The sequence below is a fragment of the Anarrhichthys ocellatus genome, unplaced genomic scaffold, assembly GCF_004355925.1.
Source record: "Anarrhichthys ocellatus isolate YVR2014 unplaced genomic scaffold, GSC_Weel_1.0 scaffold53, whole genome shotgun sequence".
In the NCBI taxonomy this organism is placed as follows: Eukaryota; Metazoa; Chordata; class Actinopteri; order Perciformes; family Anarhichadidae; genus Anarrhichthys; species Anarrhichthys ocellatus.
The window spans coordinates 1,246,777-1,274,024 of NW_022280083.1; the positions used below are offsets into that span (position 1 = coordinate 1,246,777).

The 27,248-nt window shown below is 43.7% G+C and overlaps 1 protein-coding gene across 4 annotated transcripts in view; it reads left to right on the top strand.

The window, feature by feature from the left end:
• wdfy3 (WD repeat and FYVE domain containing 3) overlaps positions 1-27,248 on the top strand; it is an 84,104-nt gene that overhangs the window by 29,829 nt on the left and 27,027 nt on the right. For 3 of the 4 annotated variants that reach the window (XM_031870616.1, XM_031870614.1, XM_031870615.1), the window contains exons 11-23: positions 1,098-1,291; positions 4,520-4,791; positions 5,692-5,889; positions 7,641-7,724; positions 10,228-10,417; positions 10,710-10,924; positions 13,331-13,443; positions 15,069-15,306; positions 20,523-20,623; positions 23,874-24,092; positions 24,230-24,411; positions 25,632-25,863; positions 25,960-26,120. In XM_031870616.1, the coding sequence (XP_031726476.1) occupies positions 1,098-1,291; positions 4,520-4,791; positions 5,692-5,889; positions 7,641-7,724; positions 10,228-10,417; positions 10,710-10,924; positions 13,331-13,443; positions 15,069-15,306; positions 20,523-20,623; positions 23,874-24,092; positions 24,230-24,411; positions 25,632-25,863; positions 25,960-26,120 (2,399 nt within the window). The remainder of the gene's footprint in view (positions 1-1,097; positions 1,292-4,519; positions 4,792-5,691; positions 5,890-7,640; positions 7,725-10,227; positions 10,418-10,709; positions 10,925-13,330; positions 13,444-15,068; positions 15,307-20,522; positions 20,624-23,873; positions 24,093-24,229; positions 24,412-25,631; positions 25,864-25,959; positions 26,121-27,248) is intronic. The other variant, XM_031870617.1, reaches the window with a different exon arrangement.

A 27,248-nucleotide genomic window follows, 5' to 3' on the forward strand; every position in this document is an offset into this window, starting at 1 on the left:
GTGTGTGTGTGTGTGTGTGTGTGTGTGTGTGTGTGTGTGTGTGTGTGCGTGTGTGTGTGCGTGTGTGTGTGCGTGTGTGTGTGCGTGCGTGCGTGTCAGCTGTAGAAATGCGATGAGTCACAAAGACAAACCAACAGACGGCTCAGAGCTCTCTTTGACCTTGATGATGATTCTGTGCTTTCGTCAAAAACAACACAAAAAAAAATCCCGGGATGATGTGTGTGATGTTGTGTGCTCTCCTCTGTGACACGTGGACTACATTACGTTCTGTGCACGACGCTCTCAGCAGGCGCTCGTATCTAGAGAGGCAATTAGAGGAAGCGATGAAGCTCAGTGCGTCACTCAAATGACAAGAATGCAGGTTTTAAAGGTGCAGAGACAGAATCACATCAGTTTATCAGGGAGCAGATTGAACTGTTGAATTTAGGTTCTTGAGATCGGCAACATCGCAAGAAACCATTAATCATTATAACATCCACATGATGATCAATATCACTGACTGTTAAAATGATTGTTTCTTGTCAATGGGGTCTGGTGCCGATGAAGAGAGCTTCAGATAATGGCTTCAGTTCTCACATTAGAAAGTTTTGACTTTTTCTCAAGAGTGTAGGAGGATGATAAAGTTCTCCACTATTGGTCCAAACATTAAATTGTTCATAGATATAAAATATCGATTCCAACTTCCGACGCGAGGATTTGCTTCATATGATTGTAAATTAAATATCTTTGTGTTTTTGGACTGTTGGTTGGACAAACAAGTGATTTGAAGACATCCATTTAGGCTCTAGGACATTTCTGATCAGCTGTTTTTACTGTTTTCACACATTGAATCCATTAATTGTAAAAGATAGTTGAAGGATTAATCTAACGGTGAGTTTCAGCCCAAGATAAATGCGCTGCTTGAGGCTGAACTTAAAGAAATCCGACGAGGGTGCAGTGCACCGTGTATGCGGTGTGTTTAGTTGTGTTGTGGAGGAACTATTTGAGTGTTAGGGGCGTACTGAATGTCCAGATCGTTCATTATAACCTGTGCTGGTGTCCAGTTAAAAACATTTCAACTTCTGACCCCCTTTTTCCTTTCCGTCTCCGTCTCCCAGCTCTGTTCAGGGAGTTCGGCGGCGCCCGCTGCGTTCACAACATCGTGAAGTACCGTCAGTGTCGGGAACACGCCCTGCTCATCATCCAGCAGCTCGTCCTGTCGCCCAGCGGAGACGACGACATGGGGACGCTGCTGGGCCTCATGCACTCTGCACCGTCCAGTGAGCTGCAGCTGAAGACCGACATACTGCGGGTAACAGCGCAACACACACACACACTGTCTCTGTCCGACACACTCAATCATTCCAACGTTTTTAATTTATTCATTTAATCTCAGTGTGTTGTATTAATGTCAGGTGGCGCTCGTAATCAATTTTGAATGTCTTTTTACTGATTAGTTTAAGGGGAACTTTGGTGTTTTTTTTAAACCTGGAGCCTCTTTACACGTGTTTTAGTGACTAATGGGTGTTATGGACTCATAACGTCTCTTTATCTTTCGCTTTATGTTTGTTATTGTGTCGTGTGACTTGTTGTACAGAAAGAGTGGCTTAGTGTACGATTTTAAATGTCACGGCTGAATATTTAGATGGTATTGACAACATGGACGAGGCCGTTAGATATTTAGAAAGAGACTCAGAGCGAGACACACGATAACAAACGGACCAGAGGAAGTGAAAGGTAAAGAAAAATGTTTTATTCTTCTGTTAATGTTGTCAGAAACCTAAAAGTAACAAGTGGTAAAAACAAGCAATTTTAGTGGACGTACATTGACGGTGAGGGAATTACATTACAGCCAGTTTAGTGTTACATTCTCCCTCAATACTGGACCAATACTTCTTACTTGAAACTTATTCTAGAAACATACAACTACTTTGATTTTAAAGAATTTGTCAACTCAAATACGAGGATTTGTAGCTAAGAAGGAGTTCAAAAAGAAACCAACAAATCCTTCAGCCTCAGTGAGAACAACACAGTGAGGAGAGGAAAAGTATATCATTTTAAAAATCAATATGCATTTGAAGCCCTGCATACAGTAATTGCTTCAAACCTTGGGTGATAATTGTAAGGTGCACATAAAAGCATATACACACACACAGGGTTAGACGGTGGCGGCTCATTTTCTGGAGCATAATTGCATTTTTAAATTCCACTCCTCCAGACGATGTGATTCTCACGCCTTCTGAAGGCTTCGGCAGGATTAACCCGTCAGCACTTTGCTCCCCAATGTCACCAATCAAAGATTTCAATTACCAGCCTCAAAAAAAAGACTGCAAAGAACTTAAATCAAATCCAGTTTGAATAAAAATCATTTTTTCCTCGCTCGTCATCAGGGTTTATGTACCGTCGACAGTAGCACACTGCAGACACACAAACAGATGTTGAAGCTAAGCTGATTAGCCTTGTAAAAGTGCACATCTAACCCTGTAATCTCTGTCAGACCCTCATGTGTGGAGTCTAATCCCTGAGGCCTCCGTACGGCTGGTAAAGCACCCAAAACCTACACTTTACCAGCACATAGCCTGCTGGTATTCTCCCAGCTGGGAGGACAGGAAGAGGATGTATTCAACATCCTGTGATTGGTTTAAAACAACAAGAAACGCTGTGCTGAGTCAGGCAGAATTTGAATGCAGCAGGAAACAGCTGGCTCAGCTGTGCAGCATCTCACAGTTTTTACTTCTCCTTTATTCCTTCTTCCTCCACTGGGATGCGTCATTATATCTGAATAGAGTGTGTCGGTTTAATGAACGATTTCAATGTAGAAGTAGGCAAAAGGGAAAGAAATCGAGGGTATAGTTATAAGGTCATATGGTGATGTCAATATAATCATGATATGGACAATTTGGCCAATTAGTTATAAATCTTGTTCATTATCGACCCTAGAAATGCTACTTTGCAAAAATAATCCCAACTCAGGGTCTAGTTCCTAGCTTAATTCAGAGCTTCCTAAGTTTCAAGCTTTAAAAAAAAAAAAATAATGTTTTAATGGCGGAGAGAGAGACTTATGACATGCAACCAACGTCCCATGGCGGACTCGAGCCCGGGACCTTGCAGTTATATGTCATGTAACCACTTTGCTAACAAGGCGCTCTGTTCATTTTTGTTGTTGACAAATTGTTTATTGAGGTAAAAGAACCGACAGGCGTCTGTTTCCTGTCAAATACCTGACAAATCATCACAATGGTTCAAAAAATGCAGCAAGAATACCAATATTTTTGTAGGATTTGAAGGACAAACAGTCTTGACACTGGTATTACTGACTTTACCCACGTTGGCCCAGACACCTAGTACTTATACTTCCTGTACTTGTAGCATATTAAACTGACATCCTGAAGTTTGTGTTCACCAAATTACAAAACAAATGTTCTCATTAACTCCTCGTGGTGTGTAGATGTGCTATTAGTCTGGTTTTATTCGTCTCTGAGGTTTATGTTGCCACTTCAACACAGAGGAGGTCAAGGATGATTTTATTGGCACTTAAAATTCATCAGCAACACTGCTCCCATAATGCCACAGACCTTTCTGTCGACAGATTTCATTTGAACTTTCTTTTCCTGAAGAAATAGTCCTCATTAAAACTGTTTACCATAAATAAGCCTGCATCTATACAACCACAGCAGCACAATCAGATTGTCCCCTCACTTTATTAGGGTGATAATGTCATTAAATATGATTATACGGTTCCTTCTTTGTCGTATTTGTGCAGCTTTAGCAGCATCAAAAGCTGCGCACTCTTCTTGTGAATTCCCTCCTGAGGTTTTCGGACTGTACCAATGTTCTTCTGATGGTTATCTGGGCTTATGTACATGTTGAGATATTATAACTATCCAGTCATACAATCTGTTTTTGTCCCATCATTCCAACAAGAGAAGTTTGAAAGATATTCCTCCAGACGCAGGATTTAAAATAGCTAAGAAGTAAAACGCCCCCAGCGGTGGTGATCCCTGACGTGTGCCGACTCTGCACTTCACACAAAGCTCCTCCCGTCTCCGGTCCCAGGCGCCGCTAATTAAAAACTCTGCCTGTCAAAAGTGGTTCCTGTGCTCTCAGGCTGTTTTTTTTAGGTCCCCAAAACTCATATCTAGGTTACGGTTTGATGTTTCAGTTTAGATTCACTCGCAAACGCAAATCATAAAAATTGGAATAATGTCGTGAAGAGAGGGAGAGAAAATCCAGTCAGCGATGAGAGACAAAGAAATTCCCAGAGGGGCTCATAAATATGTCTCGACGCAGAAGAAGAATGAACCGAGGTGTGACTGAATGTGGCGACAAAAACCAAATGATTAAAACTCAACACGGGGAGAATAACTTAGTAACTATGTAAAATAAGCAAGAGACAATGCAGAGAAGGTGAAACAGAGGATGTGACATCTTCAGCATAAATGATATCAACCCAGAACATGTAACGTCTTTGTAAACAGCTCATTATGTTTGTGAAGTAAAGAAGTTGAACTGTATAAATCTCATCTACTTCCTCTTCCAGGCTTTGTTAGCGGTGCTGCGCGAGAGCCACCGGACCCGGACGGTGTTCCGCAAGGTGGGCGGCTTCGTCTACCTCACGTCCCTGCTGGTGGCCATGGAGCGCTCGCTGTGCCAGCCGCCGCGGCACGGCTGGGAGCGCGTCAACCAGAACCAGGTCTTCGAGCTTCTGCACACCGTGTTCTGCACGCTCACCGCCGCCATGCGCTACGAGCCCGCCAACTCGCACTTCTTCCGCACGGAGATCCAGTACGAGAAGCTGGCCGACGCCGTGAGGTAAAGACGGCCGATTTTAAACGTGGCAACTGGTCACAAAAAAAAGTGACGGTTATGTTGGAGCTCTTTTCTCATTTCAGAATGGAAGATATTGTTTGATTTAACAGCACTGAAAGGAGTTCTTGGCCACATGCTTTGACTTGATTGGCAGATGAGAGGCGGTGCAAATTCAAACTAGAGAACCAATCAAAAATGACGCTCATAATTTGAAATTACCAGAAAATGGAGCCTGTCTGGACGTAGAGACGGCTCCTTGTAAACCATCCTAACATCCCATCATCCTACGGTGTTGGACTCAAATTTGTCTTCCTGCACGTCGAAAGGATGCAAAGCAACAGAATGAATGTTATATTCTCCATAGAAGCTCAAGGCGCGGCAGTAGCTGTTGCCAGGTTGCCTTTTGGCAGACATTTTGAGAAATTGGCAACCATATCTTGGCCTTTGGTTGCCATCAGTGGCAACCACTTTTTAGCGTTTAAAAAAATAGAGACAGCAAACAGCAAAACCAACATTTTGAAATCAGAAAAATTTAACTTTTTATCGAATTAATATTTGAATTCTATTCAGATTTTGTTTTGTGGACCACTGCGCCAAAATAGATAGTTAGATACTTCATCCCCAGGGGGACATTTGTTTGTAATAATATTTGTAAATAGTTGAAGTCCAGTGCAGATTGGGCTTTATTTATTAATACTTTACTACCAGACTAATGCAGCATAGAGGCACCATAACGTATGAAAAACCTCCAAAATGGCCGAAGTTGTTGCTACTTTTCTTGCGAAGGGAAAAACTGTTTTGACTTTAGTTGTTCTCTGCTTTCTGTAGCGTCATGTGATGTTATCGCCTCATCTTTGAAAGCAAAGCGTCCTCGTGATAAGCACTTTGTCTCCCTGCCACCAGGCTGCTGGGCTGTTTCTCCGACACCAAGAAGCTCGGTCCCACGGGCGTCTTCCCCTCCAACGCTCAGCCTTTCCAGAGGCTGCTGGAGGACGAGGCCGCGCCCGGAGGCTGCGCGGGGGACAGCGTCTGCCCCACGCTCAAACACTGCAGCAAGCTCTTCATCTACCTTTACAAGATGGCCACCGACTCTTTTGACAGGTCAGAGGATTACAGTACACGCCGGATTTCAACCAGTTTATGTCGCACAAAGTGTGAGATTCTGTTCTGCAGATAATAAATGACCATGTCTCTAAAGTAGTGTTGTCCTAGAGCTAAATGCCAAAATGTAGAGTGTGAATTCACTCTCCTCTGTTCACCAACATCCAGCAGATATCTTGTGTTTTTACTGAGTTAGGAGACTTGCAGTAATATATTGCACCATAAATCAGCTCAAATGCATGTCTTTGCCTGTAGTCAGGCCATTGAGCTACTAAATAGATAACACCGTCAACGCATTATTCATATATTTACTGTTTAAATAAGTCAACAGTGTAATGAGTACTCGTCATACTGAATGAGTTATTGTGTGAGAGAGGGTCAGTGGGTTCTCCAGGAACCTCCGGTTGGAGTTCAGCAGATTGCAGCCGCATGTTCTGAAGTAGAACAAGAACCTCACGTTTTTTTCCACACGCCCGTAAAATGTTCTCCATGAAACGTGTGTTGTCCTCACGAGGGATCCACGTGTTGTGTTTGGCCTCCTTAAGAGAACCCTCAAGGAACATTCATCCAGTTTATTGTAGTCCTGAGCAGAGTTATTGTTTGAAGAACAGTGTTTTCAGGTGACCTACAAAAACTGAAGCAGACATACTGGAGCAAGTGACAAATGGTCATTTTTACCTACAGAAGATGGAGTTTAGAGAAACAGACAGGAGAACCAACACGGGAGCAAAGTAATGTACTGCTGATGTATTTTACACACCTAAAATAATCAATATCAGTCTAATTGTACGCTACATTTAGAATATATTCACCGCTTCAGCTTGCTATCAGACAGCCCTTTGTGACGGGGAACTGAAGCCGTCATCTATGCTCTCTTTAAAGCCACCAGGCTCCATTGACAAACGCTTAACAACACAAACAAGCTAACCGATGGAGGCGGCGTAGACCAGAAACTTTCACGTTCTGCAATGTAAAATTACAGTTTTTATCAAAGGCGTCTTGTGGCGCTGGAGAGAGAACAGATGGATATAACAGCTGCTGTCTGACAGCACGCTTAAGCAGTGAAAACTCTAAATACAGCGTACACTTAAACGTCTAAAATACGTTTCGCTTGCTTTGCTCCCATGCTGGTCCTCCTGTAGATTATTTGTGACACAAGGTTTAAATTTACTGCATCTTATTGCAGCATTATTCTCAGCTACAGTGACGATCCATCCCAAAATGTGACTTATTACCAATATAGTGCTAAAGCAGACAAAGATGCCTGTGAATCCCGCTTCAAAAACCTTTTTATATATATACAGGTTCCCTTTGTAGGTTCAGATCAGTCAGCAGCAGGTCCACAGCTGTGTTCAGCCTCGTGGTCGCTGCTCTCACTCAGTCGACCTCTTCATCGGAGACACGCATGGCTCAACCGTAGAAGAGATTTAATACGGACGCTTCACTGTGGTTCAGATTCTGCCGCACAGCCTGGTGGTGCTGTCATGACGGCAGAATGAGTGATATTTAGAAATGCATTACTACTGTGATCAAAGACGCACCTCAACACCACGTGTGTGTAGCTCTATCTGCATGTTCTCCAGCTGTAGCTCTGATCCTGTTTCTCCTTTCAGCTTTCCACTAACAGCTTCTTTCCCTCTGTCCTTCTTTCTTTCTTTCTCTTCCTCTAACCTCTGGTGCTGTCTGGCTGTTCATCCTCGGCCTGGTCCATCTGCGCGGCTGCGTGTGTGTGTGCGTGTGTGTGCGCGCAGTCGTGCGGAGCAGGTGCCTCCCTGCCTGACTCATGAGACCTCGCTGCCCTCGCCGTGGGGCACGCCAGCACTCGCCAGGAAGAGGTAGCTACAGCGCTCTGCCATTTTCCTCACCCTCACCCCTCACCTCACCTTCAGTCGCCACTGAGAGCGCCCACTAGTGGCCAAAGAATGATCGCCAACTGCTCCAACGATCACAAGAATCTTTTTCGCAAATCATGAAAATGTTGAGGAGAAAAAACTGCAAACTGTGTGTTTTGTGCGACCAACAGTCCAAACATTAAAGATTCAAACTACATGAAATAAGAGCTGAAACTATTAGTCAGTAGATTTATTAGTTGATCTACAAAACAATGAATCCCCCCCCCCCTCCAGATATGGAGATATAGATATGAAGAGCTCATTCTAAGCTAACAAACTATTCTTTGTCTCAGGTGATTATACAGGAATGAAGACGTAGTTATGAATATTATATTCCACTTCTGCTAATAGATCCCCCTAAATGCTACACACTGTGCCTTTAATTTAGATTGGCAGATTGATCAGTAATGAAAATCTTTAGTTGGAGCCTATAAATCATATAAAATCAGCAAATCCTTACATTTAAAAAAAAAAGCTGGGACCAAATTATGTCTTGCATTGTTGCTGATCACTTCAACGAAATAATGCATCTTCTGTTGATCAACTAGTTGATTAAGCGACTAGTTGGTTTCATCAACTATAAACTCTTCAACCTCAATTTGCTGTAAACTTAAAAAAGCTCAAATATATTCTCGATTGTGTTGATCTATTCTGCTTCCTAATACTACTGTGGTATCATATCATAGACTAAAGTGAAGGATCTTCTTCTTGTTTACTGTCGAACCACTTCTCCAGGAAACGTGAACAGAATCCGTTAAATTGCTCTCAGGCTGAAGAAGCCTTTTCCTTCTCATCACATTCCTCCTCCCGTTTCCTTTCTCCTCTCTTTCCTCTCAGCTGACGTTTCTCACACCTAAACCCAGACGCTCTCTTAGAATTTCATTTAAAAGGAAAAGAGAATGTACCCTGCCTCAGTGAGCTACAATGACTCTGAAGGTGAAGCTGCTGGTCTGGACCCGCTGCATATTCATGAGGAGGAATAATGTGACAATTATAGATAATTAAAGCTCTTCTTTGTGGACTTAATTGCTTTTTTAAAATAAAAACACAATTCCTACCTCGCTACCATCATTCAACACCCTAACATGTTACTTTGTGTGGATTATGAAACAGTTTTCTGTTCTCTAAATTATCTCGGCACTCAAAATGTGAGCAAAGCGTGACGCTAATTGCTCAGGATTTGCTTGGTTTGATTCAAATGAAAACATCTCCCGTGATTCAATCTCCGTCCAAACGATGCTCGGCGGCTCCTTGCTCGGCAGCAGCTTGCGACTTGCAAATTGCAGCAGTCAGTGTTGTGACGGTGACAAAGCCAGAGCTGTAGATTCCCAAGTTAAGATTTAAGTACAGTACCCAGGCTCTCGCGTATTGTATCATTTCCTGGAGTTATTTATGTATTTTTTTATTCTAACCAGTATGATGAGTCAGTTGGTACTGAGGAATAGACTTTATACAATGTATTTATGTATGTTATATAGAATCTAGACTCGATGCTCGTTGCCCTCCATTTGCTTTCTCAAGCAAATGGAGCTCCAGCAGTAATGAATTACTGCTGGAGCTCCTCACGTATTCCTCCACCAGCAGCCGATCACACGTCGGCTGCGTCTGTGGCTGCTGACGTTGTCCTCTCTTCCCTTGAAATGAAGAAGACAGAAATGTAGAGGTCCAGTTATACTGAAAACAAAACGACCGAAGAGGCTTCCAGCCACCGTGAACGTTAGTTTCCTGCCCCGCATACAACCCCTCCAGCACTTCATGCTGACTCCAGCCCTTTTCCAGCTCTGCGCCTCTCCTCGGGGGGGGATTTGCCGCTCTGTAATTTGCATCGCAGCAACAAGCCTTTTTGTCTAATTGGCCGACTGCGGGCCCCGGCAGATCTCCTGCTCTCGGCTCGGTGATTTAGATCAAACCGTCGCCGACTGACACCTCGATCTCTGACGTGTGAGGACTCGTGTTCTGTAAAGTTTGAGTCAAAGTGATTAATTGACGCCATTATTTCCGTCCTCATTGCGAGGATGCTTCCACCGAGCTTTGAACGTTTTCTGGGAAACGCTGTAAATCTGAATATTTAGCAGCCACAGTTGCATATTTTACAGTAAAGTCGGGCCTCTGAATAACTGTGGAGGCTTTGAGGGTAAACAGACTAGCAAGTGTTTTTATTCCACCACAGATTGAACTGAAAGGGATTTAATGTTCCTTTAATTATCATATTCTCATAACCATTATTAACGGGGATCAGCAGGGTTCACCGTGGCAGAACAAAAGTAATTATAAAATGATTGTGGTGTTACCGCGTCTTGCTCGACAAAAAGACCCCTAAAAATAAATATATTTGCGTTTTCTGGAAAGCACTTAATGGCCGACCTTTTTTTATAAATAACTCTGGTTTGACTCAACTGGACTGAACTAAATGTGAACTTCTCTCTCTCACTCTCTGTGCTCCCAGACAAGGCTACTACGGTACGTCGGGCCCCCCCGCTCCAGTCAAAGCCGTGACAGACCTGAAGCTCCACTTGGCCAACACATCCCACCCGGCTTTCTCCCCGTCTTCGTCTGACATGGTGGTCATCCACCCGGGGGCCATCCTGGCCATCCTGGACCTGCTGCCCTCCGTCTGCTCCGACAGCCAGCCGGAGGTGAGGAAACACGGGAAGGAAATGTGCTCACATGCGCTTCCTGTTAGAGTGGGTGAAGGGGTTACTTGCAGGGCAGGGATGTCAGACACCGGGGTTCTACAGACATGTGCATGTGTCTTTAAACTAAAATAATAATATTCTACATTTTTTTGGATAGTGAATTTAGAACTCTTTAGATAATCACTAACTAAATGGCTGAAAAAATTCAGGTAACTTCAACATATTTGCGTAACAATCCTGTAAATCAAACATGATAGTGAATACTGAAATCCTCTTTGTGTTTCCCCTCCAGCACGCTCTGGACCTGCAGCTGGCCGTGGCCAACATCCTCCAGCTGCTGGTGAACAGTGAGAGGAACCAGCAGGTGCTGTGTGAGGCCTGCCTCCACCAGCGGCTGTTGCAGCGCTGCAGTCAGGCCCTGGGCGATGAGGACCATCCGCTGCACCCGCCACTGCAGAGGATGTTCGAGAGGCTGGCTTCTCAGGCCCTGCAGCCGATGGCGCTCAGGTACTGGACCTGGCTAAGATTTGAACCTCTCTCTCATGTGGGTTACTACAACCCTTAAAGACATCCCTTTTTAATGGAGGTATTAAATCATGGCTGAAAGGGACCCAACATCGTTCTCACACCTTATTCCCCCGTAGACACACCTGCAGTGGGAATCTTGTGGACGTATTTTTGTGGATTTATTTATTTTCTTTCTTTTTTTTTGTTATTTTTAAAGCCTCCTCTGGACAGGTGTTGAAAATGAGCATTTTGATACAAACGCTAAACACCGTGCAGCTGGTCTTTGTGCATACATTTATTATACAGTCCTAATGCTACTCTGATGTCCATATTAAAATGAACTAATCTCAAGTTAATTACCATAAAATTACTTTCCCAGCTCCAGCAAAAAGAATACATAACATTTGGCCTGAAAGAAGCTTCGGTTATTACTTTTAACAAGTTGTAGTATAGGACAATTCTCTTTTTTTCGGGATTCAACAAAGATATTTGAAAAAAGAACAGTGAAGGATTCAAAATGTCAGCTTTACAAATGCTTTACGAGGTACAAAATAATTCACCACCTTTGTTTTGCTTCAAGAATTCACACGGTGTGTTTTTGTAACAATTCATGTAAAGATAACTTTTTTTTATTTACAAGAAAACTCACCTTCCCCCATTGTCGGCCTCTATTGTACTCTGAACGCTACTGTTAGCATGCTAATAGGATACTGCTAACATACATGTTAACGTGCATAAAAAAGGAACGTTAGCATGCTAATAGGAAACCGCAAACATACATGTTAACATGGATAAAAAAGGGACGTTAGCCTGTTGGCATTTACCCTTGCAACATTTAGCTTTTTAAGATTGCTAACGTTTAGTTCGAAATGTTAAATGGTAGCCCAGCAGCATGCTTTTATGTTGTTGTTTTTTAATATTCTTATTTTTGGGGGTGTTTTATGCCTTTTTTTTGCTAGTCGACAGCTGAGAGAGATGGGATTCATTGGCGAGAGAGATGGGAACTAAAGTTCTTCAGCCACTGGGGAACCGGCCCACTAATATGCTAATGTCAACATGTTTACAGTACAATATTTAGCATCTTGCTAGCATCTACACATTTAGCTTTCTGATGTGCTAACTTTTAGTTTTACCAAATGAGATATGCACAGAGGGGTTTTTGGTTTGAGAAGCGTAATCTGCTTTGACAGTGTGTGAAAGAAAGATGCTACATATGCAAACTAAACTGAGCCCTTCTCATTTTCCGCTTGACTAGTTAAGAGACATGGGAGATTGGGGTTTGAGGAAACGGGGGGGAAAGTTATTTGACGTGCACACGGTTGGCTCTTTTTATATGTAAATCCCTGGCTGATACCCCCCTCGTCATTGTGCTGGAGTTTAACATATCTGTAGCTGTCAATCTGTCTCCCCCCCTCCTCTCCTGTCTCTCTGCCTCAATCTTGTGCCGTCAGTCTTCCTCTTCCTTAATAATTCCTCTCCTCCTTCCTGCGTTTCTTTTTTTTCCTCTGCTGACATCAGCCCCAGCTAATCTCCAGAGTCGTTCTGTTTGGACTCATTCCAGCCGTCGGTGTCGCTCACTGACAGCTGACACCGACCGTCACTTTACATTCAAGTCAGCCTTATCATTGACTTCTAAACAGACTGAAACATGCCCTTAACCACAGCTGCTGAGGAGTAGGAGTCAACCTGTGATGTAGCTGATGACTGAACATAGTGCACACAGTTAGATGGAGGCTTTTATCCAGAGTCCTTCACAGCTCCGGAGAACATAGAGGACTCCTTATATCCAAATCACCTTATATCCAAAGTCACATAACACTCACACATGCATTTGGTTTCTCTTTCACTGTTTTGTTTCAGTGAGTGTGGTCAAGCTTAGTTTAAATCCTTCCACTTTAAAGCCACTGGAAATATCTTGATACAGGTGGATGTTGGGTTTGCTGTAACACAGTAATTAATGCAGTAAATGAGGGCTGATCAAATACTTTCACATAAATATGGTGAATTATACTCAAAAAGATTGTACGGTAACTAGGAAAGGTATAACCATAAAAATCTAGGGTTTCAACAGTTGTGGAATTCGTAAAAGGTGTTTGATTGAAAGTAAATATGAACCTAACCAACTATTAGAGATTGAAAACGCTTGGTGTTTAATTTTCATACACTAGTTAACATTTGGAGTAAAGTTTATCTTCCGTTCTGTTCGTGTGTGTTTGTGAATGGTCATATGAATTATGTTCTGGGTCCTTGAACAGTCATGTTTGAAATTTAGTTGATGAAGATGTGTTTGAACCCTGATAATCAAGAGTACAGAGGAACAGTAATATTATATTTGATTCCCCCTGTGTTTTTCTTCTTCATTGGTTGTATATTTAATCCCGACTTCCTGCTCCTCTTCCCCTCCAGGGAGTTCTTGCGTCTCGGAAACCCTCTAAACTGCGGCGCCTGGGACAAGAAGCTGCTGAAGCAGTACCGGGTCCACAAACCGAGCTCTCTGAGCTACGACGCCGAGATGAGAAGTAAGACGAGAACAGCTCTCATCACACGATACGTCACGACACTGTGCCGGGGGGGGGGTCTCTGAGGAAACGCTGGTCCTGGTGCTGTTTATCATACCTGTTCAAAAAAGATTGACTGAGGGGCCGTAACAGCCAGGGGCCACTTCAAGGGACATCTCAATTGTTCTATAAATTAGTTTAATGCCATATAAAGTATTCAGTTTTGAAATGAATATTGTCAAAGCGGCTTTTTACAAGCATTTACCTTAACTATTGGTTAATTGCTGAATAAAAGTCAGACAATTTTATGTTATAAACGGTAAAAAAGGCAGTTTTTTTATTTTAAATGGTGCATTATAGAATTCCTGCTTTAACACATTTTCTAGTGAATAAAATAAACAGTGTAGATTCCGTACAAACCAAGAATTTAGGGACCAAACATTGAATCTGTGGGTGAAGTGTCTTTACAAGTCAACCTCTCAGTTTTTAACAGCCCAGAATTAAGGAGTTTAGTCCACAGCGGTCCTCCAGTACGTCTATGAAATGATGTCATTTGGGAGCCATTCCCATCTGCCGCGGTGATGCAGCTTCCTCCTGGGAGAAAGTTTCATTCTGTGCTAAGATCTTGGCAACGGGCCATCAATCTTCTAGCAGTTCTGCTTCTTGTTCTTCCTCTCTCTCTCTCTGCGAGCTCATCGGCACCAATCCTCCGGTGAAAAGGCTGCGATTGCCGTTTAATTGCCAGTTGAATTTACCGGCTTGGCTGTAGGTTTTTGTTTTTTTTTGTTTTTTTTTTCAGAAAGGTTCAGATTACTGCAAAGTCGGCGGAACAGCCAGACTTAAGTATGTAGGACCCAGTGCAATTTATTTCCTCCTCAGAGTTGGTGGGAAGACTAATCAGAATGTAAGATTATGGTAAACTCTCTACTTTGAATGTATACAAACGTTCTACATAAAAAGTACATGAGGTGCATGTGAAGTGGGGGGGTTTTTAACAGCATTTTTAAAGCAAATTGTGCACAAAGTAGTCCTTTCAGCCTCCGATTAATCTCCAGCTGAACCTGCTTAAACTCCCCGTTTTAAACAAAGCTCGTCCTGCCACTGTGAGTCTAATGCAGATGGTTTGTTTTTCTGTTTACAGCCGTTAATGTTTGTAATTTCGTGGGCTCCTCAGCATGTCCTAATTGCTTATTGTGTCTCCTCCCAGCTGCGAATGAATTTAGAGTCGCGACTAATTACTGCTCCTTACAAGCTGCCACTGTTAGAACACACTGCTATCTAGCATGGTTTATTAGCCGCCGCTGCTCGGTGTTGTAGTTCCTGCGCTGATCGAATTTGTCTTCGTCGGATGTGCTCTTAATAAATAAGAACAGCGAAGTTCATTCTAGTCCTTCTAGGATGATGACGACCCAGGCTTGATTTATTCCCCTTATCCAGTTAGTCTGAAGTCCTTTTTACCTGAAATCTATGACTGAAAAATAAATATATACTTTAAATATTATTATGTATCATATCATATGTTCATCATATGTTCATATTATGCATTCAAAACAAATACAGATGATCGTTTTAGTGCCTGAGCAGAGGGAGATGTGTGATAGTAAAAAGATACAGTGTTTTTGAACCTGTCCGTCCTGACTCTACAGACAGCATGACCATGTCCATGGAGGGCTTCGGTCCGGACAGCGTCTTCGCAACGCCGGCGGAGGACAACGGCCAGTACCGCATCAGCCGCAGCCTGGTGCGCTCCGCCGAGGGCAGCACCGTGCCCCTCACCCGAGTCAAGTGCCTGGTGTCCATGACCACGCCCCACGACATACGCCTGCACGGGTCGGCCGTCACGCCTGCATTCGTGGAGTTTGACACCTCGCTGGAGGGCTTCGGGTTAGTCTGCACGAAACTTTGAGTGTTTACATATCTGGTCGATATAATATGCATTTCTTATTGCTAGTATGTTGGCCAACTTTTCCCATTTTGCTATTTCGAGTTGTGCTTCTGCCTGAATCAAAGTCCAACATTCACTCTTCCTTTTGCTCCGTTTTGGTCTCCACCTATTCGTGAGAATAATATCTGGCTCTTTAGCTGCTAAATGCTCCACTTTCTCCACCAGCTAGTCTTTACATTTTTAATACAGCTGCTGGAAATGAACCGATGACAGCGCTGAGACTGAACCAGACAGTTATGGTGCTATAAAACTGAAACAACGAGCAAAAAGAGGCTAAAAACATGCGTAAAGCTGAGAAGAAATGCTGCACCGAGCTCATCCCTTCACCTTTGATTTTTCTATTCATTACATCTCGTCATTTGATCCATTATTAATATAATGAATGGACCAGTCTTCGTTACTTTAAAAAGCTGTTGCAGCAACAGATGATGCTAGTCCTTTGTAAATCTATTTTCTCTAAAAATATTTTTCTTCATGGAGTCTTTTTTCTCACCAGTGACACACACACACACACACACACACACCTCAGGGTGCCGCATGTTATTTTAACCCTGCAATCTAACAGGTTGTTTTTTTATACCTCTCTGCGGTGACTGTCTCAGCAGGAGGCTGTTATTCGCCTCCAGTTGTGGAGCCGCGCATACAAATAGGCTCATTTTCCGCCTTTTATGTCATACGACGCCCCGCGCTTTGTTGCAGCTGCTGCTGGTCGCTGCTGACGGGCTCTGCTGCACTCGGTCGCTTTGTATGTTAGCCGCTCGGTGAATGTCGGGGGTCAGTGGAAATGACGGCGCATTGGATGTGACCTTGGCAATTCGCCCACACACGTTTAGCAACACATACGTGCACGAATGTAGCGCTGACACGCAGTAAACAACTGTTGATATGTTTTGTTCTTCATTAATATTCATAAGGAGGCAGGTTTAAGAAAAGGGTGGACGTCTTGCAAAAGGTCGTTGTCGAAGTTTTGTGTCAGTTTAGCGGCAAAGTGCCAAAGATAATTTCCTGTGACTACCTGACCAGCATTGAACAGCGATGCAGCATCTCTTTGATTGGCCTCATGTGTGACGCTGTTGCAGAGCAAGGCAGCAAAGGGATGAATTATGAATTTCAAATGAACTAGTCTGTTAGACCTTAACTGTCTCGTTGTTGTTTCAAATGTCCCCGAATCTTTTGCACATTTTTCCCTTCAAACACAGTTTCAAGAGCAACACACACACCAGCCGCACACGCCAGATTTGACCCATCACACACACACACCAGATATGTTTTTCAGATGTCTTATGTCGAGGTACAGAATCCGAGATGTGGTAAATGAAATTGATAAGATGGCTGGAGCTGAGAGTTGAAATGGTGGCACATGTTAACGTGGCAGTAGGCAGCATACTGCGTCTACCAGCACCAGTGTGTCAGATTGCATATGAAATATACCAGAGCCCCCGGCATACTGTAGGTGGTTTGATGATTGTCTTACGCCACCTGTCATCATTCCTGCTCAATGTTGTGCTCCACTTACAGTTCTGTGGTTTCTCTTTGTTCTGCTTCTGTTTCTCTCTGTTCGGTGTTTAACATGTAGACAAAGTGTGGCCGCTGTCCGTGTTGGTGTTGGCGTTGATGTTGTTTGTTTGTTAGAGTTGAGAATATACATATGAAAGTAAATGCATCACGTCGTCCTGAAATAGAAGCAGTGTTTCAACCACATCTCACAGTTTTTATCAGTGTATGGTTCGTTCAGCTCATGCGGGTGAAAGGCTGAGCCTTCACTCTCAGCACAATGCGACCTTTGGGATCATCCCTGTTGAATATCGATTGATTTCAGGATGCATAAGCGTAGTGTGAGATTTAAGGCGTCATCCATGTTTTGTTTTGTTTTTTATTTTTTTACACTTTATTCTTTATTTAAAATCACATTACAGCAGCAGTTCACACATCTTTACTAAGATACTTTTGCAGAATAATCCATCCTTTCTGCTTTTTTCCATTTAAATAAAGAACACAAGATACAACAAATAAAATAAACAAAGGACAGATATATGCATTTTCCGCTTCTCCCAAATTTCCTAGAATTTAATTTCCTTCTTTCTTTCCATTACAAAGATTTCATAACTGAGAATATACTAGTTTTAAATAGATCGGGTCTAAAGTACTTTGTTTGCTTCTCCAGCAGCTCAGGTCCTCGTGTTTTTAATGAAATAAATAATCCTCGTCTTTCTCTGCTCAGCTACGAGACTTAATGAGGCGTCTTTCCTTCGTGTCAAAAAAACATCTTCAAAACCTTAACGGCCAGATCAATTCCCTTTGACTCACCCCTTTTGGAACCCCCCCTCAGTGACCATATTTCCTGCCTCATAATTTCTCAGCTTTCCGGTTTCTTTTACCCACAAGAACCCATTTGACTCGTCGCAGCCGATACCTCCGAGTAGAACATGGAGTTTCTCCTGAAAACACGGCGAAGCAGCAGCAGCACACAGGCGACGAGGCACTGGCCCACTTTCTCCTCACCATCAACAGAGGACACACACACACCCACACCCCCTCCTTCCTCTCCCATCTGTCACCATGAAATATTGATGCCCCTGCTGCTATTAGGAATCACACACAGGCACTCTCTCTTCTCTTGCACAACATGCTTACACACACACACACACACACACACACGCACACACACACCGGTGCACACTCACGCAGCCAGCCGCCTCACAAGGCGCCCCCCCCCCCCTCCATCCAGTGTGGGTGGAGGGGAAAGGAAAGAAGCAGCATAACAAGCTGGTGAAATCCCCGGAGTGTTTTTTTTTTTATTTTCTGTTTAACCTAATCTCGATGAGGACTAAAAAGACAGCATACATGTTACTATGAAGCAGCAGCAGCAGCAGCAGGGTGGTGGTGGTGGTGTTGTTGACAGTCTGTCTGTTAAACTGAGGACCAGAGTGTCTGCTCTTGAGACGTGTCCTTGAATCCCTGCCAGATTCAGAGACGCTGACCCTGACCCGGGGGCCTTCCTGTCCAGGTGGAGGAATACAAAGAGAGAGCCAAAAACAAAAATCTGCTCATTTTGGAGCTCGATTAGCGTCTCTTTGAAAAAAAGATCAACGCAGCCGACGCTTCTGAACCTAAAATACAATTCATATCGGCCTCGTATCACGCTGCAGAAACACACAATGCCTTGTTGGGTAATGTTGTGAAACGATTGGTTAGGTTTAGGCAGCGAAACTACTTCGTAGAGTATTTTAAAAAGATCATTTTTTGTAACAATGAAACTGCCGCAAATAAATAAATAATTTACGACTAAACTAAACTTTATCGCCAACGTTTACTTTTGGTTTCACACGGGACACGAACAACGGTCTCCTGCATGAGAGTCCTGTTTTTCATACAAGCCCTCTGTAGACGTTCTCGTTTCTCATACTCATATAAATTATACATACATATTATACCCTGTGACTTAATAACAGTCACTCGATTAATACGTTAATGACCGAATTTAAAAACGGTGACATTCAAAGTATTTCGTGGTTTGCAGGAACGCACAACATTCTTCCCCGGCTGATTATATTTAGGCCTTTAAGCATCAATTATTTTGTGTTATTGATTAATGTAGTCTGTGCATATAATCAATTGTTAATGATATAAAATATCAGATGAGTTTTAAAAATGCTTCTGTCAATCCGCCCAGAGTCCAGGGGGATGTCTTCAAATTAGTTTTGTCCAACCGACCGCCCAAAACCTAAAGATGTTTTTACTTACTCTGGTTTGAGAAGATGAAACCAGGGAACTATTGGGCACTTTGTTCAATACAAGATGAGGCAACATTGACATTCTTTATTTTTCTTATTGTCATCAAATCCCCTTAAAAGCCCAAAACAAATGATTTGATCATACCACCAACTATTGTCTGTTTCCAAAGCCGTCTCTGCCATAGAGCTCCATGGTTGTTCCCATAAATAACTAGTAAATGCTCTAATTTCCAGCTGTTTTAAGAGTCGCTTTTTAAAATTGAAACTATGTATTTGTGATGGTTTTTAAAGATTCTTAAAGCCCTAAGCTGATTGTTTCAGTAGGAACCAGTGAGTGCCACAGACTAACACATTGTTAGTCTTAATTGGGTCTTTTTATAACGCTTTATCAGTAAACTGACTAATTGTTTCAGCACCAGTTATAAGTGCTTTATCTTTAGAGATGTTTGTCTGAGTTTTTGACAGTAGTTGAATCACTTAATGCGACGTTACAGGAGGAGACCTTTCAGAATTGTGCTCATTTCCTCTGATTTGTCCTGAATTACTGCTGCAGTTTATAATAAAATAAATAAATGAGACAAATGACCAAAGCCTTGTGATAAACTTGTTTGTGATAGACTTAGTTTTTAGTGCTTAGCATTCAAAAAGTACCATACCATACTGTGTGGACATCTCGTGATAGTGATTCAAGCTCCTTGCCGTCATCAGGCCTCTCCTCTCGTGTGCTTCGATTCAGGCCTCAGTCCCTACAAATCCCCCCAAAAATCCCCATGTTCATTTCCCAGAGCAGCAGTATCTTCAGCGCTGTTTCAGTGTGATTAGAGAGCAGATAATGGCACCTTTTACGAAGAGGCAGTGAGTTGGCAGAACACAACGCCGACTCACTGCCTCTTGGTGAAAGGTGCCATTATCTGCTCAAAGTCTGTGTCATTTTTTGCTGGAATGATTGTCAGTCTTTGTCCGCTGTAGAAGTCCTTGAAAGAGGAGGACAGCGTACGCAGACGTAAATCTTTATCAAAGGAAATAAAGGTCCATCGTTTCATCAGGAAGCTTACTGGAGACTTTGAAACCTTTTCATATTGTCATTATAATCAGTACCAGCACGGACCTCAGCTAAAGTGCAAGGAGAAGCAACTCCAATTCCTTTTGAAAACTGGGCCTGAATGTACGCTTTCATCCTTCTCTCATACATAATTAGTCCTTGAGTATCAGGCAGTAGAGATTTCCATATTATAACACAAAGCTCCAGTGTCTCCAGCGCTTGAATTACCAGGCTGATCTCTCTAATAGTTTATCTCGGGGAGCCAGACTAATTCAGCAAACCCGACTACTACACGTGTAAGCTTGTCAGCTTGTTTTGTACCTGTTCCAGCTTCTTTCACCCGATGTAACGTTCGTCTGTCCTGTGTCGTCCTGTGCAGGTGCCTGTTTCTGCCCAGCCTGGCGCCCCACAACGCCCCCACCAACAACACCAACGCCTCAGGGGTCAGCGACGGAGCGGTGCTCAGCGGGATGGGCACAGGTAAGGACGGCCCATATAAGTTAGAGTACGGAGACATATCGACTACTTTAAGGACTAGTTGGGGGACTAACGAGAAGCATTCCGTTCTTCAGCTACACTGTCAAATTAAGGCAGAAAAAAGCACCAAAAAATAATCTAACAGCCAATATCTGTTACCTATTTGTTTTTCTTTGCCCTCGTGGTATTAACATGTTCCATCTGTTTAGAAAGGATTGAGGTATAAAAGCATTTCTGTACTCAAGCAGTGAAAGAGTAAGAAAAGATTCTAATGTGTGAAAATCTCCTCCTGCTCAACCATCCCACCTGTTGTTTAACCACACACACACACACACACACACACACACACACACACACACACACGTGTCATGTATTTGTGTCATCTGTGGTGTTTGATTTGTGCACCATCTTCCTCATGGCTTCCTCTTGTTCCCCTCCTCTTGATTCTCACTTTCTTTCTTCTTCTTGGAGCACAGTGTTGTGTGTTTTTCCCTCTCAGGAGTTCTTTAATCTCACCCACAGTGTGTGTTCGTTCGCATGTTTTTAGTTTTCATCATTTGTTGATGTGAAAGAAAAACTAACGACGACACCTGAAACCCAAAGAAGCCAAAGATCTGGAGGCAGAGTTCACATTAATGTGACGTTATCGGTTTTCTAGCCTGAAGACTCGTTGAGTATTTATGAAGCACAGCTAGCTGACTTCTCCTCTCGGTCTCTCCTACAGCTCTCCTCTTTTCTCCTCTCCTCTCTCCTCCTCTTCTTTTCTCCTCTCCTCTCGTCTCCTCTCATCTCTTTTTCTCAGCTGTCGTCTTTTCTTCTCTCCTTTCCTCTCCTCCTCTCCTATCCTTTTCTCTCTTACAGCTTTCTTCTTTTCTCCTCTCCTTTTCTCTCCTGCAGCTTTTCTCCTCTTCTCCTTTTCTTTCCTCTCCTTTTCTCTTCTCTTCCCATTTTCCTTATTCTCTCCTCCACCTCTCTTCCTTTTTTCCTCCTCTTCTCTCCTCTCCTCTCTTCTCTCCTCTCCTCCTCTTGTCTTCTCTCCTCCTCCTCTCCACTTCTCTCCTCCTCTTGTCTTCTCTCCTCTCCTCTCTTCTCTCCTCTCCTCCTCTTGTCTTCTCTCCTCCTCCTCTCCTCATCCCCTCCTCTCTTAACCCCTCCCCTCCTCATTATCTCCTTCATCACTATCATGTCTCCGTCTGTTTACCTATTCATCCGCTCCCTCTGCACTCATCCACCCTTCTTTCCTCTTGTCGTCTCCATCCAGTCAACACTATTTATAGACCTCTCTCTTTCCCTCCCTCATCTCTCCCCGTCACTCACATCTTCCTTTTCTCCGTCCTATTCGTCTCTCATCTCCAGCCCACAATCCTTTTCTTTGTCTTTCTTCCTCCGCTCGTTACTTGTTCCTCCTTTACTGTTTATTCTCTTTTCTTTCCCTCCATCCTTCCTTCTATTGTCACTTTTTCCTCGTCTCCTTTCTTGCCTCGTTTGTTTCAACCCCTTCCTCCCTTCCCTCCCATATCTCGCTCCTATCTGACCCATATCTTTGGATGACATCATCGGGAAGCTCATTCATCAAACTATCCTCCGTGTGCTCAGGAGCTCACAGCACCTCTGTGGTATCAGTCATCGACTGATATTCATAAGAAATGCATGTATTCCCTCACACACTGTCTCTGTTCTTGCAGCATTAATGTGTTTTTTCTTCTGTAATCCAAAGAGTCTGTATTCCTTCTACACAAACAAGCAGTAATGTATTGGATCAGTGAAGTTACGTTTAGCTGGTCTGTGCTCCTCTAAGGCCTAATGCTAAAATCAATGCTGGCTTATTGGCTGCAGCAGACAGTGAGCGATGGGTTTCTGGCCCGTTTTAATTTGGTTCCGTCTGATAACCTGTTGAGTGGCAGCTTGGTCCTGAGGCGCAGTGAGTTTGCAATCCTGTGAGGCTCAAAGGCTCGGTCCAACATAGTGACACTCCGTAATGCTAGCTCCTTTCTTTAAGGCTGAGTGTTGAGATTTATTCTACGCACCCAGTGGCTAATTCTCAGAAGGATTGAGCGGCTTTAGCGACCGCTAAACCTGCACAAAAAAAGACAAAAAGAAACCATGTCATTGTCAAAACACCCGTCGGAACACCTCTGCCAAACAAATATAGTCTCGTGCTCCTGTGCTTTTTGTACGTAATTAATTAAGTAATTTGCAGACATTTTAGCGCAGAATTGTGCCTTTTCTATGCAAATGAGCCTCATTACAAACACAAAGCGCTAACAAACGCACGCAGTTACAGTGAAAGTATTAGCTTCTTCAGGGACTTGATGGTAACTGAAGTGCATTCATCAGGGGCGTCACAGCGAGACTTTCCACTGATCATGGCAGCAGCGATTGGAGCCAGACGACGTCATCGTCATGCTCCGATCAAACTGATGTATTCCGTGATGCAATAGCAGCTGTGTTATGACAACTAAACGAATAAAGCTGCCCTGCAGTACTCGAGAAGGAAAAAAGAATGAAAAACATGTTTATTATATGAACAAATCTGCAGAAACGGGGCGAGTTGCACTCAGCTGCACAACGTTTGTGTTGAAATAGAATAATTACGACATCTTTTGTGAACCGGACCTTGAGACGGGGCAGAGTTTTCAAATGATGCGCAATTCATGGTGCATTCAGCGGCCGCAGCCCGTTCTGTGTGAATTCAGCCGTCGGTTGTGAAGCTATTCTGTGTAAATACTGACATCGTTTGGTTTGGTTAGAAGTGATTCAAAATGATGAATGACTGCAGTGATAGAATAAATCTGTACGGATGAGGTGAAATGACTCAAGGGGCTCACTGATGTATTTCACTTCAAAAAGATAGAAGTAAACAAAACATTCAACATCATAGACGACGTTAAGACAAAGTGAGAGTGACAATACAAAGCAAAATACATCCAAGCAGCTGTAACGCATGAATAATATTCACATCACACTTATTGCCGCTATCGGCTCCATCTCGTCTGTGATATCAAGTCGCCGCCTGCAGCAAGAGCAAACATGCAGTCTGTCCAAAAAACGACGATATCTGTGGCACTCGGTAAATAAAAGAGCTCCACATGGTGGAAACCCAATATGGTGCACACACACACCAATGGTCCTGTAGGCAAAAGAACGAGCGGCCTATTTGACACAGTTCAGTGTTGGAGCGTCGATATTTACATGAAGTGGTCGGACCTCCTCTGATCGCTCTCTCCTCCACCTTCCCCTCTCTCTCCTCCAGGGGAGCGCTTGTTCCCGCCCCCGTCGGGCCTAAGCTACTCCACCTGGTTCTGCGTGGAGCGCTTCAGCGCGGCTCCCCAGGCCCACCCGGTGCGGCTGCTGACCGTCGTGCGGCGGGCCACGTCCTCCGAGCAGCACTTCGTCTGCCTGGCCGTGGTTCTGTCCGCCAAAGACCGCTCGCTCACCGTCTCCACCAAGGAAGAGCTGCTGCAGTCCCACTGTGAGTACAGTGGAGCTAGTTCTCTTCACAATGTGGTCCATTTTAATTATTCGTTTGTATATCTATTACACCTAATGAAGCCGTCTCTTGTGGGGTTTCAGTCAGTAACCCAGAGGTCATGTTTTTACATCAAACAGCTGATGAGTCCAGTGAAGAAGCCTCCTTCTATGAGATCCTGCCCTGCTGCGCTCGTTTCCGCTGCGGGGAGCTGATCCTGGAGGGCCAGTGGCACCACCTGGTGCTGGTCATGAGCAAAGGCATGCTGAAGAACAGCATGGCCACGCTGTACATCGACGGCCAGCTCATCAGCACCGTCAAGGTACAGTCGCACACTGAGGGATGTGCACAGCAAGTCGGGAAGAGTCTGAGCACATGATGGAAACACCGGCATTTATAATTGACCCCGTGTTGGATAGATTCCCCTTTAGGGCTGCAACTCAGGATTTATAAGGGATTTTCTATATTATTTGTTCCAGTAAGCGGCTCATAGTTTAGTCCAAACGATGTCAAAAAAGTGAAAAGTGCCGATGACAGATTATTAACAGCCTACTTCTTCAGATTTGCCAGATCAACAGTCCAAAACCCAAAGATATTTCATTTAAAGCTGAGCAGCAAATTAACACATTTAAGAATCTTTAAACTAGTGAATATTTGGTATTTTCTTCTTGATAAATTACCGAAATGATTAATCGATCATCACAACATTAAATCAATTTAATAACCAAGAATCAAGCATGGGTGTCGTACGGTTCACTGTCTCCAATGAGAACTGTGACTTTATAAAAGGCCTCTGGATGTTCGGTTTAATCTAATATTACCATTAAATTAAATAGAAACGAGTTGCCCTGATTCATGGTTATCACACAGAACCGGTGACAAGTCACAGCATTACACACATCATCTATAATGTGGATGGACATATGAATAGAAACACAGAGTAGATATCTGACCGATCTCCTCACATATATAGGGACAACATATGCTAATTAGCCTCTAGCTAACTCTGGTGCAGTTGGTTTTAATTGCATGCTGTCCCGATACAACGTAAACTCTGTTTTTAAAGAAACCTTCGTTGCAGCTGCTCTGATGGGGGATTTCAGCTCAGAAACACATTAGTAAACCAGGCGTTAGACCCTAACCGTGCAGACTGAGATGTGGTTTAGTGACTTCAGATTGCCCTCTGAGATTAGAGCGTGACCAGACCACAAGTATCCGCTTCCTCTCAGCACTGCTGATGACAACGGCTTCATTTCCTGCTGAGGTCGTCACACAGGAATCAACAAGCCGCTCGTACATTTCTTATGAGTCTGTGTGCATGTAAGAGGGGACTGGTGGTTTTGTGGGTTTCTGTAAAGCACAAATCTTCTCCTACTAGTTTCTACTCATTAATCAGCCCTCAAACTTATAAATTATGAATAATGAACAGATGAGACATTGTGCAGCGTTTTCACTCAGTTCTTCAGATTGCTGCCATAAAACTCATGAACCCCGACGTTAAAATGACACATCTCACCTGTACCTTCCCCCTCTCTCCTCCAGCTCCACTACGTCCACAGCGCTCCGGGTGGCTCCGGCTCCACCAACCCCCCCGTGCTGAGCACCGTCTACGGGTACGTGGGGACGCCGCCGGCCCAGCGCCAGCTCTCCAGCCTGGTGTGGCGTCTGGGGCCCAGCCACTTCCTGGAGGAGGTCCTGCCCGCCGCCAGCGTCGCCGCCATCTACGAGCTGGGACCCATCTACGTGGGCAGCTTCCAGGCCGTCTACCTGCCCTGTGAGTGGCCCTCGAGAAGTTGACCCTTCAATCCTCATATTCTTTCTTCTAGTCTCCAATCTTCTATCTTTCCTAACCTTTGTTTTTATACCTCAGGTAAAGACTCTAAGGCGGAGGTATCTCCGGCCTCCCCGGTGGCGTTGGTACCGGAGGAGAAGGTGTCCTTCAGTCTCTACGCGCTCTCCGTCTCCACTCTCACTGTGGCCAAGATAAGGAAAGTCTACAACAAACTGGACAGCAAAGCGATCGCCAAACAGGTCAGACATTACCACTGCTCGGTGGAACGAAAGTCAGCGTAATAGGATTGTATTTTGGGAACTTTATCAAAAGAAAGCATTGAGACTGAGATGAATGGACTGAATGCAAAATATAGACAGTTTTCACCTGAATAAAGCCACACAAAGTTTAGTCTTTTTAAATGGAGAATGAGTTATTTATTGGAGAAACCTTTGCTGGTTTATTCCTTAAAGCTGCTGTTTAAAATAGTTCAGATTGCTTCTCCTTAAAAGGTAATGATCTGCTTTATTGTAAAGATTTACTGTGATAATTGTTTATAAATGGGCATTTACATATCAACCACTCACTGCTGATTTAAACACAGATCTGGAGCTCACAGTGGGGCTTTATCTGGGACATTTTCTACTGTCTCTGGGGTGACGGGGACAGGAAAACGAGCACTGTCACGTTTTTCAGAATTTTGGCATCAACTTAAAACCGAAGTGTCCATTCTGGATATCGAGGAGTGCAATGTCAGCAACAAAATGTACTTCATCCAGCCTTAAATTATATAAACAACATATTCTTGAAGTTCCGTTTTAAAGATTGATCACAACAGATCATATCTGTCACTAGTTTGCACACACACACACACACACACACATATATACAGACTGGTACATACTAGCGTGCAAAGTCAACCTCCCTCCTCAACAGAATATATGCAGTCAGTACTTGCTTGAATGCTCACTCACACACACGCATATATATGCAGCTAGCACACCATCCTATTGTGTGTGTGTGTGTTTGAGCTCCAAATGAGTTCCCTCCTCCGTCCTTATCTCTCTCCCCACCTGTCCAGTTATTTCCCAGCCTGCACTGCTCTCCCCCGCTGAGCCTCGGCTCTCGGCGACCCGCGGGAAGCAGGCGGCGAAGAAAGAAGTGCAGAGGCAGCATTTCTGCTGCCGCAGGGACGTGTTGTAGAACGGGAGGAGAGTCGTTCATAGCAGAATACGTTGGTGTTCTTGCTTTAGAAATAACGTTATCACTCGTTTCTCAGTAGAACGAGGTAAATGACACACAAAGGCAGTATTTGTCACACCTTTGTCACTCGCTACATGACGTTAAAATGAATAAATCGAGTATTTTCCGGTAGAGCCACAGAGTGT